Raw genomic sequence first — 15,178 nt, 5'->3', positions numbered from 1 at the left:
GAAGACCAATGAGGAAGCTTGTAAGAGACTTGGCATAAAGGAAGAGAATGAAGGAAACTCTTAAAACTATTCACTGATATTAGATGACTATATGTAACAGAGGGGACAAAACTTAACATCAAAAGTTTCACCTTCAAGAATGTGGTGCTTATAGTTTGTATTTTCTCCTAAAGTCTACTGCAGAATTTAAGCCTGTCCTATCTCCTGCCTTACTAGATCTGCAGTTCCTGAAATATCAATCCTGTATCTTCTGTCTTCTGTGACCTAGCTATTCCACATGCTTGTTACCTGGCTAACTCCTGAATAAGCAAACACTTATTGCAGCATTGTAGAGGCAGTTCCAAGAGTTGGTCAAATAAGAACACAAAGCCAAATAGAGTACTCACCTGTGTTCACAGACAGAAAAGAACTAAGATTTCCACCTAGAATGACTTGAGCCAAACATGAAGAAACGCTATGAATTTGCTTATAGAAGCAGTTTGACACTTTAATATATTCTTTATCATGTTCAGAAAAAGCACCACTAAGGTAGTAAGTCTCATGTAAATAAAACCAAAAAAATGAAATTAAATAGTTCAGACCCTACTGGTCTTTTATCTAGGAAAAGTAGTCCTCCTTTAATAAAGATGTTAGTACTTTTCAAAACAGTCATTCCAACACTAACCTTCAGCGCCAGTGTTCTCACATCCCACCAGGTTGAGAAGGATGTCATTGTCTTTATCATCTTCCTCAGACCCCAGGAGCATCCAGCTTTCCACATTTTCATTCTCTGAAGTGGTACTTTCTTCCTCCTCATTTGAACTGACCTCTATGATCATGACCTCTGGGATCACACTTGGTCTCTCTTCAGGTTCAGGCTTCTCATTATTCCTCTTGCATTTCTGAGCCACTTTATTAGAATGAGAAGTAGCAGGACTCTGGGTCTTTTCTTGCGCCTGGATTTTAATATTTTTTTCTTTACGTCTATAAATACTATCTTCATCAGATAATATGATGACCTCTGATGTATCAGATAGCTGGATGACCTCACTGTCTGAAAGGACGAGTAAATCCTTCTGATTAGGTTGACTCCTCACTGTTCCCGAATTCTCACAGTTCTTCTCCTCATGCCCTTCCTCCTTGCTGGCATTATGTATATTCTGGGCATAATGGACTTGGCTGTAGAGCTGAAATTCCACCTCACTATCAACACTCAGTTCACTAGATGAGTCATCACGATAAAGATCATCTTCAAATGCCTCTATAGTCTCATAGCCACCAAACATTATGGAAAGTCAGTTGCCTTAATGCTGTAAAAGAGAAAGCCATAAGAGAATGGTTTTACAAGTTAAAATCTTGTCTGGTAAGTACCTATTAGCCCAGAGCTGACTTTGAAGGCCACCACTTCTCCCAACATGGTAAAATGTTTTTTCCTTAAGAATACCACTTTCCACACATTTATAAGTCCTGTTATTACCCACTAGAACAGTGGTTCTCAACCTTCCTAATGCTGAGACCCTTTAATAGGGTTCCTCATGCTGAAATGACCCCAACCATAAAATTACTGCTGATACTTCATAACTGTAATTTTGCTACCATTATGAATTTTAATGTAAATATCTAATATGCAGGCTACCTGATATTCGAGTTGTTCGACCCCCCAAAGGGATTGTGACACACAGGTTGAGAACTGATTAATGCACTAGAAGGATACTTAGACCTTTCAAACAAGAATTGCTACCAACAGATTGAACTGTATCAATTCAAATATCCTAAAGTTATACTTGAAAGGAAAGTTTGAGATCCAATGCTAGGCAGTGAACACTTGTTCTCTAAAAGACCTTTAAAAGACTTTAAAAGTCTTTTAAGACTCCTAAAAGTATCTCTCCCCATTCCATTCATCTTTTACTCCTCTTTTCTTTTTTTTTTTTTTTGAAACTGTGTTGTTATAAGAGACACCAGGCTAACCTTGAACTTAAAAGTGATCTTCCTGCCTCAACCGTCTGCATGCTGGCATTCAAGTATGCAGACGCAGACCTAGGAAAACAACCATTTTTTAAAGAAAAGAGAGAGAAGAGTACTGTGCTACCAAAAAAAAAGGCACAGCAGTAACAGAAGAACCGCCTGCCTCCATCCATCTTCCTCTATCTCTCCTTTCATTCTCTATCACTTCTTTTCAGGTATACCTTCTCATACAAGAGAAAACTCTCTTGACACCTACTGTGAGTGTATTTATTCTCAATCTAAAACAGACAAGGGTCCAGGAATAATGTGTGAGCCTCCATGTGAGATGACTCCGGGGTTGATTCCCAATGCTGCAGGAACTATTACTACCTTTACTACTACTAATAACCTACCCTGTGATAATGTTTATTCCCATGCAAGTTATAAAACTGCATATGAAACACAATTTTTCTAAATACCTAAAATTGAGACAAAATCACAGCTTTGGGAATAAATGTCTAAAAAAATAAAATTCTGCTGAGCATCTATAAAATCCCCTGCATCTTTCAACTCAGGTTTAATAATATTTCCCATCAGAAAGAATTAAGTGCTCTATTTCAGAGGCTTCCATGGTACTTTATAAAACACTCACCACATTTCTAATTACTTATTCAATGTAAACGTCCCAGAAGTATAGATCACAATTCCAGGAAGGCAGGGACCTTGTTCACTTTGTTAAATAGATCACAATAGCCAAGCAAAACAGCTAGTTGGAGATGTTTATAAATGTTTGAAAACATGACTTCTATCATTAAGCCTTTGTTCTTTAGTGCCCCACCCCCAAAAAATAAGCCTAACAAATGCTTAGAACATAGACATTGTGATAGGATAATTTCTCAATTGTCTTTAATTATTCCAAAGCACTAACCAAAAGTCTACATAGTAGATGTTTCAATTATCTACCAATGGAATGCTGATCAAAATAAGTTCTGGGGAAAGGAAACCAAGCTTGTCTAAACACCAGGAGCACCCTAGACAAAAGTAACAGTGCTAACTTACTCTTCCTTCCACTTTCAGCTTTACAAATACAATTAAGAAACAATGGTTGTTTTCCTAGGTTTGTGTTTCTGCCAGAACTTCAAGGTGTTTTGTCTGTTTTGTTAAGAGAACCAACAGTCTCCAAGAATCTAAGAGCCAAAGAAGTATACACTCAAGCTAGTTTGGGTGTTGTTTTCCAGAAATAAATGACTTCTGGTGTAATTCCAGATGGAAGCAAGAAGATACAGAGTTCCAGATTATCCTTAGCTACAAGGTAAATTTTAAAGTCAGTCTGAGCTAGGAGATACTATTTCAAAATAAACCAAATTAGAACAAAACAAAATTAATTTCTTTTTCTTTTAAAGGATATAGTGTACTTGCTCCCTCCATGTGATCTTTCAAGTTATTTTCAAGTTATATGCTGTTATTGTCATTCGAGAGAAATGTGGATGTCTGAATAATAATGCTCATGACATTTATCGGTTTATGTTGAAATGTTAGCCTCAGAGGAATTCAAATGAAAGATGAATTCTTTCCTTTTTTTATTTAATAGGTAAATTAATTCTAAAAGAAGTCAAGGAATTATGCTTCCTTCAAAATCCTCAGTGGACCCATCCAGAGGACCCAGTGTGGACTTAAGATAAAACCTAATTCCAGAGCAGACAGAAAAAAAAAAAAGAAAGAAAGAAAGAAAGAGCTAAATTACAGAGTTACAAATCTTTACCACTCTTGGAGCCATCCCAAAGGAAAGGGATTAAGAATAGAGCCATAGGCACACCTGTGAATATATGCCAAAAATAAACTACAGAGCCATAATAAAAATGGACTTCTTTGGGTCTAAGGATTTATCTCTTCCCATGAAAAGTAGAAAAATGAATTTAACAATTTAACCCCTATGGCAGTTAAGAGGATTTTGTTCCTTCTGTACTTGAAAACTGTGCTCTGGCATAACATATGCTCTTGTATTTATATAGCTCATGTATGCCAAGATTAAGGTTTGCCTCAAGCTGTTTTGGTTTGTTACAACTTTAATTTCAATCAAATTCACTTAATTTTTAAAAAGTACACTCAGAGATGAGTGTGAAGCACATATGCATGTGTATCTGCATGTGTACACACACACCTTATGAAGCAGAAGGCTTTCTCAGCTTTTTACTGAGCATACTTAACCAGGTAACACATGTTTCTGACAAACATTTAAATGTAAAAAGTACCTGCTGGATTTTTTTCACAAAGCTCCCTTTATATACATTTGAAGAAACAGGTCCAAAGACATAACAAGGCCTCCCTAAGGCTGGACACTTGGTTAAGAACTCAGCTAGCATGATTTACATGTTCCTGATCTAAGCCAATCATCACTACAAATATTGCTATATGTGCACTGGCTAAACACCTACATTTATCTTACATATACATTAACTTCCCTCAAGGGAAAAACAGACATTTTAATTAAAAGGAGTAGTAGACATTAAAGCTTACAAATTTACTATTTAAGAACCTATCAAAGCTGTGTGGTAGGACACAGGGACACACAATAATCCTAGCATTTGGTCAGAATTTCCTGTCTTAACCCCTAGAACCCATCCCCAAAAAGTAAATAAACAAAAGACGTTACCAAAGCCCAGCAACTACAGAAGACTGATCACATTTTAAAATCTAAACTATCAGAAGTGGGAATGAAGCTTATCTAAAGAAAGAATATAAAACCACTCACTGTGTTTTTTAAGGGGTGGGGAGATCAGTCAGACATCGAATTTCTTTAAACTAGCAAAGGTTAATTAGGTTTCCAGAATTTAGCAAGACTTAAAAGCCAATATTTTCCCTTAAAAGATTACCTACTAGTCATTCTAGACATTTTGCTCTTAATTTTCTTTCAAAGTATTTCCAGCTTAAAGCTTCTTTCTGGGTGCTATAGGTCATCTGAGGTAGATTTAAATTCCAAATTTGGTCTTATTCATTTGATGGTGCTGGAGATTGTATCCAAGGGCCTGGACATACTAAGCCAGTACTCTACCTAGGGCTGGACCCCAGTTTGAGGGCTGAATTTTTAAATCCACAGTTATCGATGGATACACTGATTAATAGTTTATTCTCCACTTAGGTTTATAACTTACAAGAATCTCAGTGTGCTACTGACAGTGAAGGCTGAAACAAAACCAATTACAAAAGTTAAGATGTCTGCCCCTTTTTCAAATGTTACTGCCACTTCCAATCAAAAGAGGTAAAGAATCCAAATGGGGCCGGGCAGTGGTGGCACACGCCTTTAATCCCAGTACTCGGTAGGCAGAGGCAGGCAGATTTCTGAGTTCGAGGCCAGCCTGGTCTACAGAGTGAGTTCCAGTACAGCCAGGGCTAGAAAGAGAAACAATGTCTCGGAAAAAAACAGGAAAAAAAATTCAAATGGGACCATCAAAGAGAGAAACAATGGGTTTGTCTCCTTGGTAGAAATGCATGCTAAATTTACTGATGTTAACTTCTAACTACTCTTAGGAATCTGCAGGAAACAATGCTTCCCCTATTTGTCCCATGCACTGTTAACCTTGCAGTTTTCATACAATTTTCACTTCCAGTTCTTCCCTCAGATCATTCCCCATCCTTTGACTGAATGACAATAATTAACTGTCCCTAAAGCACAACACCATCTTAAATACACACGCTGCAATTTAAGGTCCAAATGTTCAAAACCAGATAGAGAGCTTTTGAAGGGAGCATGGTGATTTTATACTTGGAAAAAAGAGCTCTGAAAAAAATTATCCAATGGTCTAAAAAGGCCCTTCAAAGTTTCCTTCCTTCAACCCTGAGATTTGAAATCACAGTAAACTCGACCTAGAGGTATTTTGAGCGTCGGCAGCTAATCAGTGATGGCTGGAACTGGGGCCTGCCAACTCCCAACCTCGATTTCCCCACAGTAAAGTTGACTACAACTGTCTGCTGTTACGGTGTGGGGGCGCGGGGGGGTAGAGGATCATCTTAGGATACCCTGGGTTTATAGAAGGAATGGGGCATAGTTCCCAGATTCTTTGTGTCTACTCGTGAAGCGGCTACTTGACAGCACCAGCTTATGGTGGCCCCCGACTGGACGCATCCTTGAAGCCAGGTTCCCCTCGGCGAAGGGAGGCCTCCACATTTCGGGATTGGCCCAGCTCCCCAGTACGGGTGAACCGTGGGAGGCGGTGAAGTAAAGCCGACAGAGAAGTCGTGCCCGTTCAGGCCATCGCCGCCCAGCCTTGCCCAAGCCCTGGTCTCGGGCCGCGGGTCAGAGACCCGGCAAACCCCAGCCCGGTCACTGAGCCGCGTGGGGCGGCCCGGAGCTGAGAGGCCATTAGCTGCGCTGCGCTGCGCCCCGAAAGACCGGGAGGGGAAGGCCAGAGAGGGGCACGCATTCGTTCCACAGCTCCGCGGGCGAGGCGGAGAGGGGCAGGGGTCCCCCGGCCGCGGGACAGCTCGGGGTCCGTCACACACATACTCACTGCCGCGGCCGCGACCAGGAAGCACCAACCAGGAACCGAAACGCGTAGAGGAACGGGGAGGGGCGAGGACAAATGAGGTAAGGAAGCCGCGTCCGCGCGGACTCCAGGGAGGAGAAGGTACTTCCGGGGAAAACAGAGCTCTTGGGAGCTGTCCTTCCGCCCAACCTGCGAGTCCTCCGAGCGCATGCGTAACGCCTATTAACCCTTTGTTTTCTCCGCCTATAAACTTTGCGTTTGGTGTTGTTCTTTTTTTCTTCATCTTTCCTTTCGTAAAGAATCCTCGGCTGAAAAAAATTATGGCGCATATTTTTATCTGATGAGTTATACTAAATAGAAGATACTTGAAGGGCAAAAGAAAGTGCGAGTTCACTTTCTCTCGTGTTGGAAAGTAGAAAACTACAATTCCCATGATACCTTGGTCCGGTCGGCCTGGGCTGTATCTTTTCTAGCTCTGGGTGACGCCCTCGTAGTAACACGTGGCGCAGAGCAAATTGGCCACTTCTTCAGGTGGAGGTCTGAGTTAGTAGGGAACGTAGGGTTAGTAGGTGACTTCGGAGAGGGACCTTGATAATGCCAGCACGGGAAAAGACATTTTTGAGAGTGTCTGGTTTTAGTTTTGGTTTTTCCGCTAGTGGGATAAGTGACCTCACGGCTTTTCCACCCTTAGGTTGTAAAGTGCACTCCGGGGTGCTTCCGCCTTGTTAACTGTTTGTGAATCCTGAAGAGCTGCACTCCTGCAACGTGGAATAAACGCTGTTCTTTCTGGTACTACGGTGTTCACCGCCTCCAGCATTTGGTTCCCCTGGTCACACCTTTTAAAAAAAACAACTGTTTAATTATGATGTTGGACGTGTAACCCAGTTGGTAAAGTGCTTGCTTACCGCATAGAAGGCCCTGGTTCATTCCTCAGTTCCACCACATAAGCGTCCTAGTACAGAGGAGGTGGAAAAAGGAAAATAAGGAGTTCAAGTTCATCCTTAGCTACATGGAGCAGTCAAAGACAGCCAGAGCTACTTAAGACCTTGTCGAAGTCAAAAACAAACAACAAGTTCATCTGTGCAACTTTACACATACACAATTAGGTACTGACAACATCCCTTGATAGATGAGTTTGATTTTAAGTCTTTTTGCCAACAATTATTGAACATATTAGAGCCAAGCTATCAGCCTTATACGTTATTAGAAAAATAAGCCTACATTTACTTCAACTAAATTGTGTGTGTGTGGGGGGGGGGNGTTTCAAGAAAATGTCAGGCTGTGCTAGAAGGTCTGGATAAAGTAGAAGAATTCTAAGGTCTTGTTACAGTATTAGGAGTTTGAAAGTAATTATAAAAATCAATTAGCATTATGGTCAAGTGCTAGGAAAGAAAGGGACAAGACACTATGAAAAGGCAAAATTGAAAAACCTATTTGGGGATAGAAAAAGTGGTATAGAAGTGGGTCACATATATTTGGACGGTTCAGGGAATATGTGCCAAAGGAATGCTCTCTCTCTCTGTGTGTGTGTGTGTGTGTGTGTGTGTGTGTGTATTAAAAGACTGAATTTTTAATCAAGGGTCATAATAATTCCTCTTAGTATATTGTTAGCTTACAGGTGATTTTATTAGACTCCTCTAGTAAGGGATAAGAAGACCTATAAAAGGACTGCTAGCTCTCTGTGTGTTTCCATAATCTCATGTGCCCTCTCCTTTTGCTTTTCCCCTCTTCCCCCTCCTCTCTGTTCTCAGAGTTCCCTCTCCCACTTTCAGTCCTCAGAGGAGTCCCCCCACCTCTTGCCCTCGTGGCCCCTGACTGCCACTATACCCTTTTCCTACCCTGTCCCAGGTCCTCAGTCCTCTCTCCCTTCCCCCAGGAAACCTCTTTTATACCAGATCTGTTGCATGGCATAATTACTCAGGGATATGCCTTGGCATGAGCCAAGTACCCACCAGGTACCCCCACACCACATTATATTTCATAACAATATTGTTTTACTGCCCCTTTTGCTAGTTTTTTTTTTTTTTTTTTAGTTTTTACTACAAAGCTTAGTCCAGCCTTAAAAGCAAGTACTGGGATTGCAAGTTGGTGTGACCTAACCTAACCTAATCTAACCTAAAAAACCTAACTTTTATTATCATGTATGTTTGATTGTTTGAGACAAGATCTGTCTACTGTGTAGTCCTGGCTGTTCTGGAATTCTCTATACAGACAAGACAGGCCTTGAACTCAGAGATCTGCCTGCCTCTGCCTGCTGAGCTACTGGGACTAAAGGTGTGTGGCACCGTGCTCAATGATTATTTTTTATGATTATTGTTAGTTTCTATTTACAAAAAGGGGAAGCAGACTCAGATGAACAGTTTTCTAACTGACAGAAGCAGTGAATACTGCTTAATCTTGAGTTTATCAGCTTAATCGAACTGAAAAGCATTGAGGAACCCTTCTGGGTATTCTGTGAGCATATTTTCAGTGAGGGAGTTAGGTCAGGACCTAAAGGTGAGCTGTCCCTACCATCCAGGGAAACTAGGCACCCAGACAGAGTTAGAAGGGAATAAAGAGAGAGATGTGAGCCAGAATAAATACGCTGCTCCTTTACCTTGCTTCTCTGGAGAATGAAAAGCTAATGAGCATAACCCTTAATGGCTGTGCCCTTGCCTCTCACTGTTACTCTCCCAGCCAACAAAATACCTTAAAAGGTGGAGGACTGAAGGGTAGCTCAGTGCGTAAGGTCACTTCCTGCTGATCATGACCACCTGAGTTTGATCTCTGGAACTGAGGTGGTAGAAGGAGATGACTGACTCCCACAGATTATCCTCTGACCTCTGGTGAGACATATGCATGCGTATACACATATATACGAAGTAATCCCATATCCATTCAAAGCATGGACTGCCATTGACTAACATGCTGAATTATGAGCAGTTAGCCTCTAATGCGTGATGCTCTCCCACACCTGTGTCTTCATAGCAACCCCCCTCTGCCTGTGAAGTACCTTCTGTCCATTCAGTGTTCTCTTAGTCTCTACTGTTAAAGTCTCAAGCCTTCAGAAAAACCTCACTCATACCCATTGTATGAACCTCCCTCTCACTGTTTTCATAGCTCTATCCCAGCTGGGCTGGGCTGTAAAACTACTTGAAAGTACAAGTTCTAATGTTGTCTTTTGATGTTTACAGCTGGCACAACACCTACAGAAAGCAAAATATTCATAAAATTTTTTAAAAGGCAATTTTTTTTGTAGCTTTGTCTAAAAGTAAAGGATTGTTCGAAAGTGAAAAGCCCAAGAAGTCAGCCCAGGGACTGAAGAGATGGCTCAGCAGGTGAGTGCTTGCTGGTCTTCCTGAAGACCAGAGTTCAGTTCCCAGCAGCCTCTTGGCAGTTCTGTAACAGCTGCCTGTAACTTCAGCTCCATGTGATTTGATGCCCTTTCCTGACTTCTGCAGATGTCTGCATACACATAGCAGACAATCACACAGACACACACTCGCACAGAGAAATAAAAATAAATTTTCTAAAGAAGCAAAGGCAAAACCAGAAAGCTTACACAGTTACAGAAATAGGTCACACACACATACAAAAAAATTCACAATAGTTAAAATTCAGACTGAGAAGTCTCGGTTGGTAAGTGCTTGCTTCGAAAGCATGAAGCTGGACATGGCAGCATGTGTGTAATGCAAGAGTGGGGGAAGGGAAGATGGACAGGTTCCTTGAGTTCATTGTCCAGCAAGCCTAGCTGAATTTGTAAGCTCCAGACTGAGTGAGCCCAGGTCTCCAAATCAGAGGTAGAGAAGAATGAGGAAAATATACATTGTCTTTTTTTTTTTTTTTTTTTTTTTTTTTTTTTGTTTTTTTGGTTTTTCGAGACAGGGTTTCTCAATAGCCCTGGCTGTCCTTGAACTCACTCTGTAGACCAGGCTGACCTCGAACTCAGAAATCTGCCTGGTGGTACCTCCCAAGTGCTGGAATTAAAGGTGTGCACCACCACTGCCCGACAAAAATACACATTGTCAACACCCACACACACACACTCTCACTCTTTCTTTCTCTAATGTGGATGCACACACACACACACAGGAACACGTGTATATGCCACACATGCTCTGAGAATGTATGTATGAATATGACATGTATATAAAGATTATTTCTTTTAAATTTTTCCTAAGTTTCAAGTTTTACTAGGTACTTATTTAATCTGTCACTCTGCCTTACACATGAGGGCAAAGGTACAAAGTTAGAAAATGGGTCCCCAGACACTGCAAGGCAACTTTTACAGACAATGCAGGCGTTGACGCCTTGTAAGCAATGGCGCCGTGTAAGCAATGCTGTGGGGAAGCAGAGGAGAACACAGCAGTCTGCCCATGAAAAGTGGAAAAGCTTCACACAGGGAGACAATTGATTGAGCGCTGAACAAATAAGTAGTCAGTCAGAAAAAGAAAATCCACCATTACAGCTGCAAAAAGCATTAACTGGCAACTCAGAGAACACGAGGGCCAAAAGGTCATGAAGTATGTATGATAAGAGGTATTCAGCATCACTAACAATCAGAAAAGTGAAATTATATGCAGCGCATGGGAATACAAACTGAAAATGTTTTTACAAAAGCTATTTGAAAGTACATATCTAAATGATAAGTGAGCTATTTTCCTGATTTTTGTATTTATGTTATAAGGGTAAAAGTGGTATCTTTATTTTTTCCTGAATAAGGCGTTTGTGACAGTTAGGATGGGTGCTAGCACATGTCTTATTAAATGCCAGCACTTGGGAAGCAGAGGCAGGCAGATCTCTGAGTTTGAGGCTAGCTTCATCTAAATAATGAGCTCCAGGACAGCCAAGGTGACATAGAAAGACCCAGTCCAAAACCAAACAAACAAACAAGGCAACAAAATATTTTGATTTTCAAAATGGAAAATATTGATGAATGAGGAGCAAAACAATTGATAGTATATCCATACAATTGGAAATGGCAACAAGACCCAATAAAGAGAAATGAGTCAGCACTGTAGAGATCATGGGAAGAACCAAGACATAGAATTAAGTGGACAAAGGGGGAAAGTTTTTATGTACTTACTATTTTATTAAAACACATATGTGCAGTGAATCATGGCAATTATCTTCCTCTTAGTGGGGGGAAGAGTAGAAGTGAGGGATAAAGGATTTCATGAGAGAGAGAGAGAGAGAGAGAGAGAGAGAGAGAGAGAGAGAGAGAGAAATTTCCCTTCATCACTTCTGTGGTATTCCTGCATCATTTAAAAATATCCCTATAACCCTGAGAAGATAGTCAAATACTATGCCAAATATTCAACTCTTCATAAGCATCAATGTCAGGGCTGGGGAGGTAGCTCACTCGAGTGTTTGCCTAGCTGGTGTGAGAGGCCCTGAGTTCCTTCCCTGGCATGGGAGGATGATGAAAAGCAGGGATGAGGAGGAACCAAAGGAGGAAGAAGAAAGGAGCAAAGAATCAATGTCAGGACAGAAGAGACCAAGGAGCTGAGCTACACACTCCCCTCCCCAACGAAAACTTGACCAATAACCATGTATTGTGTGATCTGGGTTTGTTTTTGTTTTTGTTTTTGCTATAAACAGGATGTTAGGGCCTTTAGCCACATTCAAAATGACAGTACTGAATCTGCACTGTTCTCCTGATTTTCATATTTGCATTGTGGAGTGTGTAAGATGCCTTTGTGCTCTCTCTCCTCTCTCTCTCTCTCTCTCTCTCTCTCTCTCTCTCTCTTTCTCTCTCTCTCTCCTCTCTCTCAGATATGCACCCGGAAGAATCTAGAATAAAGGGGCAGTTCTGGAACTGGATTGTTACAGCATGAACTGTGACAGGTAGAATCCGGAAAGAAATTGACATAAATTGACATTTGGGAGGACGCTGGTTTACATGGTCTACAAGAATATTTGTTCTACTTGGTCATTTTTTCCTAAGCCTGAAATTATACTGAAATATAAAATTAAAAGGGGTGTAGTGGCTATTCCTGGTTGTCAACTTGACTATATCTTGAATGTACTACAATCCAGAATTGGAAGGCTCACCTGTGATCCTAATCTGCAGGCTGGGAGATACAAGTTTCTGACCTGGATCTTGGTATGGAGATCTTGAGGCATAGTGGCTATGAACTCCAGAAGATTAAGACAGGGAGACCTCTGAGTTCAAAGTCATCTGGGATTAAAGGCATGGTGGCACACAGCTTTAATCTGGGCTACACCTTCTGCTGGAGAACTACATAAGGACATTGGAAGAAGGAAGATTCTCACCTCCACCTGCTTGCTGTGTGGGACTGAACAACTGCTAGATCCTTGGACTTCCATTCACAGTTGCTGCTGACCATTGTTGGACTGCAGACTGTAAGTCATCAACAAATTCCCTTACTATATAAAGACTACCCATAAGTTCTGTGACTCTAGAGAACCCTCATACAAAGGGGAAACATAGAATGGGCTTTCAAGACCAAGAAGGCAGGAGAATCTTCTGGCAAAGAAATAAAGGAGACTTGACAAGTTTGTGGAGAAACAGCTGGTGGCCCCGAGGGTCCGGACTGTAATGTGAGGTGGGAACGGGGCGGGAATGATGAGTGGAGATGGAAGCAGGGCAGGAATGATAAGTGGCTAACTCGACACACACTTGCCTGCCAGCTAAACAAGAACGTGAGGATATACCTTCTGTCTACCTGTGTGAAATGAGTAGTGCACCTCCCATGGTTCTAGTATTTCAGCGCCAGCTTCATCTAGTGAGCCGAGAGAACAAGCAGAAACCCCAGGGTCATCAGTGAAAGTGTCACACTCCCTCCCCATTTTCCAAAAGAAGGAACGAAAATCCAAAATGCAGAAGCCCTTCGCAAATTCCCAGATAGAGAGTGCTCAAGCTGGCTTCCAGTTTGCAATCCATCAGCTTCAACCTCACCACGACTTCTAAGACGCAGCAGACACAGAAGGCTAGCACAAATGACAGGGTGTTTACCCTTTAGAGTTTGGGTGCTTTTCATTTGCCCAAATACAGGCCTAATGCTTGTACAGTCTTAAAGAAAATGTAGGTGTTAATATGACCTCAGCAGTAGTTATCACTTAAAGCTGATACACTGGGCTGATGAGCGATAATCGATTCAGGCTCCTAAGTCCAAAGCTGCAATCAAGGTGATTCGCGGGAATTCTCAATGACATCGGTACCCATCTGGATTTGCTGAAAAGTTTTAACGTGCTTTTGTATTATTCATGATTCTGCGGCTCTTCAAATTGCAAGGTGATGGAGAGAGCACACAATTTTCAACCAGACTATGAAATCTTCCTTGAAAATTTGGACATTCATATAGATAGACGGCTTTTAATTTTTCCTGGAGACTGAAATGTAAAAAATGCATATACCATAAATTAAGTTATATATATGATAATATTTTCATTACAACAAAGTCCTAGGGATAAGGGACTAGTATGTCACAGACTCCATTCCCCCTTCTGTTATTCCTAGTTGGAACTGTACTCCTCAAAACCTAGGTCTCAAGGACTCAGTAATGAGCATCAACTCACGAAACTATTGCCATTTTAATGTATGTGAGAACCATTAGGGCTGGAAACAGAGCTCAGTGGGAGAGTATTTTTGCACACACTCAAATTATATGGTAATAGTAAAAATTGGGTACAAATATAATGCTTGTCAATAAACAACTCATTAAATAATGTGTGGTAAATTGTAATAGAAAGTATATGTATTTATTGATTTAACTGAGCTTCTGCTTCAGCTCTTTTGAAACTGTCATAGAATATTGATAAATCTTTCATCACTGTGAGCTCTTTAGATTTACAGTACTCTTTTAAAAAAGATTTATCTTTTTTATGTGTATGACTGCCTCCTCTGTTGTCCAGACAGGATTTCTGGATTTCCCTGTGTAGCACTGGGTGTCCTGGAACTTATTCTGTAGACTAGGCTGGCATCAAACTCAGAGATCCTCCTGGCTCTGTCCTCTGAGTTCTGGGATTAAATGTGTGCTATACTTGGAGGCATTTTCTTAACTGAGCCTTTCTCTTCTCAGATGACTTTAGCTTGTGTAAAGTTGACATAAAGCTATACAGCACAATATAAGAATATCGCAGGGGGCTAAGAACAGTAGTTGCTCTTCCAGAGGACCCAGATTCACATGTGGTGCACAGACATATGTACACAGGGTAGTGGAGCCACCCCTGGGCTGGTGGTAGAGGATTCTATAAGAAAACATGTTGAGAAAACTATGATGAATAAGCCAATAAGTAGCACCCCTCCATGGCCTCTGCCTCAGCTCCTGCCTCCTGGTTCCTGCCCTGCATGAGTTCCTGCCCTCACTGCTTTTGATGTTGAGCTGTTACCTGGAGCTGTGAGTGAATAAACCCGCTCCTCCCAAGTTGTTTCTGGTCATGGTGTTTCACTGCAGTAGTAAAGCTAAGACAGATGATATTTAAGTCATCACCCAGTCTTATAATTAACGAACACACCACTTTCTTATCCTCTTACTTTTGATCTGCATTTATATAAAAGGCATATCACATAGTCAGAAGATAACTCTGCACTGAAAAAGATAAAACAAAACCAACAATGATTGAGAGGAAATGCACAAGAATACATCCAGTGCATGGCTTTATACATACAGTGCATGGCTTTATACTGTATATAATCCAGCAGCTCTTGGTGCTCCTCAGAGTGCTGTAAACCACTGCCACCCTTGGCTTCCTTCCTTCCTTCCTTCCTTCCTTCCTTCCTTCCTTCCTTCCTTCCTTCCTTCCTTCCTTCCTCCCTCCCTTTCCTC

The 15,178-nt window shown here is 41.3% G+C and overlaps 1 protein-coding gene across 3 annotated transcripts in view; it reads right to left on the bottom strand.

Moving 5' to 3' along the window:
• Positions 1-6,543, bottom strand: part of Zcchc7 (zinc finger CCHC-type containing 7) — a 173,225-nt gene extending 166,682 nt beyond the window's left edge. The window contains exons 1-2 of one of the 3 annotated variants that reach the window (XM_029533296.1): positions 6,428-6,543; positions 665-1,289 (exon numbers count right to left, since the gene is read on the bottom strand). In XM_029533296.1, coding sequence (XP_029389156.1) covers positions 665-1,265 — 601 coding nt within the window. In that variant the 5' untranslated portion in view covers positions 1,266-1,289; positions 6,428-6,543. Of the gene's footprint in view, positions 1-664; positions 1,290-5,940; positions 6,135-6,427 lie in introns of those variants that run through there. The other 2 variants (XM_021222161.2, XM_029533297.1) reach the window with 2 other exon arrangements.
• Between the last annotated feature and the right edge of the window lie 8,635 nt (positions 6,544-15,178).

Source organism: Mus pahari, chromosome 22 (genome assembly GCF_900095145.1).
Source record: "Mus pahari chromosome 22, PAHARI_EIJ_v1.1, whole genome shotgun sequence".
Classification (NCBI taxonomy): domain Eukaryota; kingdom Metazoa; phylum Chordata; class Mammalia; order Rodentia; family Muridae; genus Mus; species Mus pahari.
This window is presented reverse-complemented; position numbering and strand designations above follow the sequence as displayed.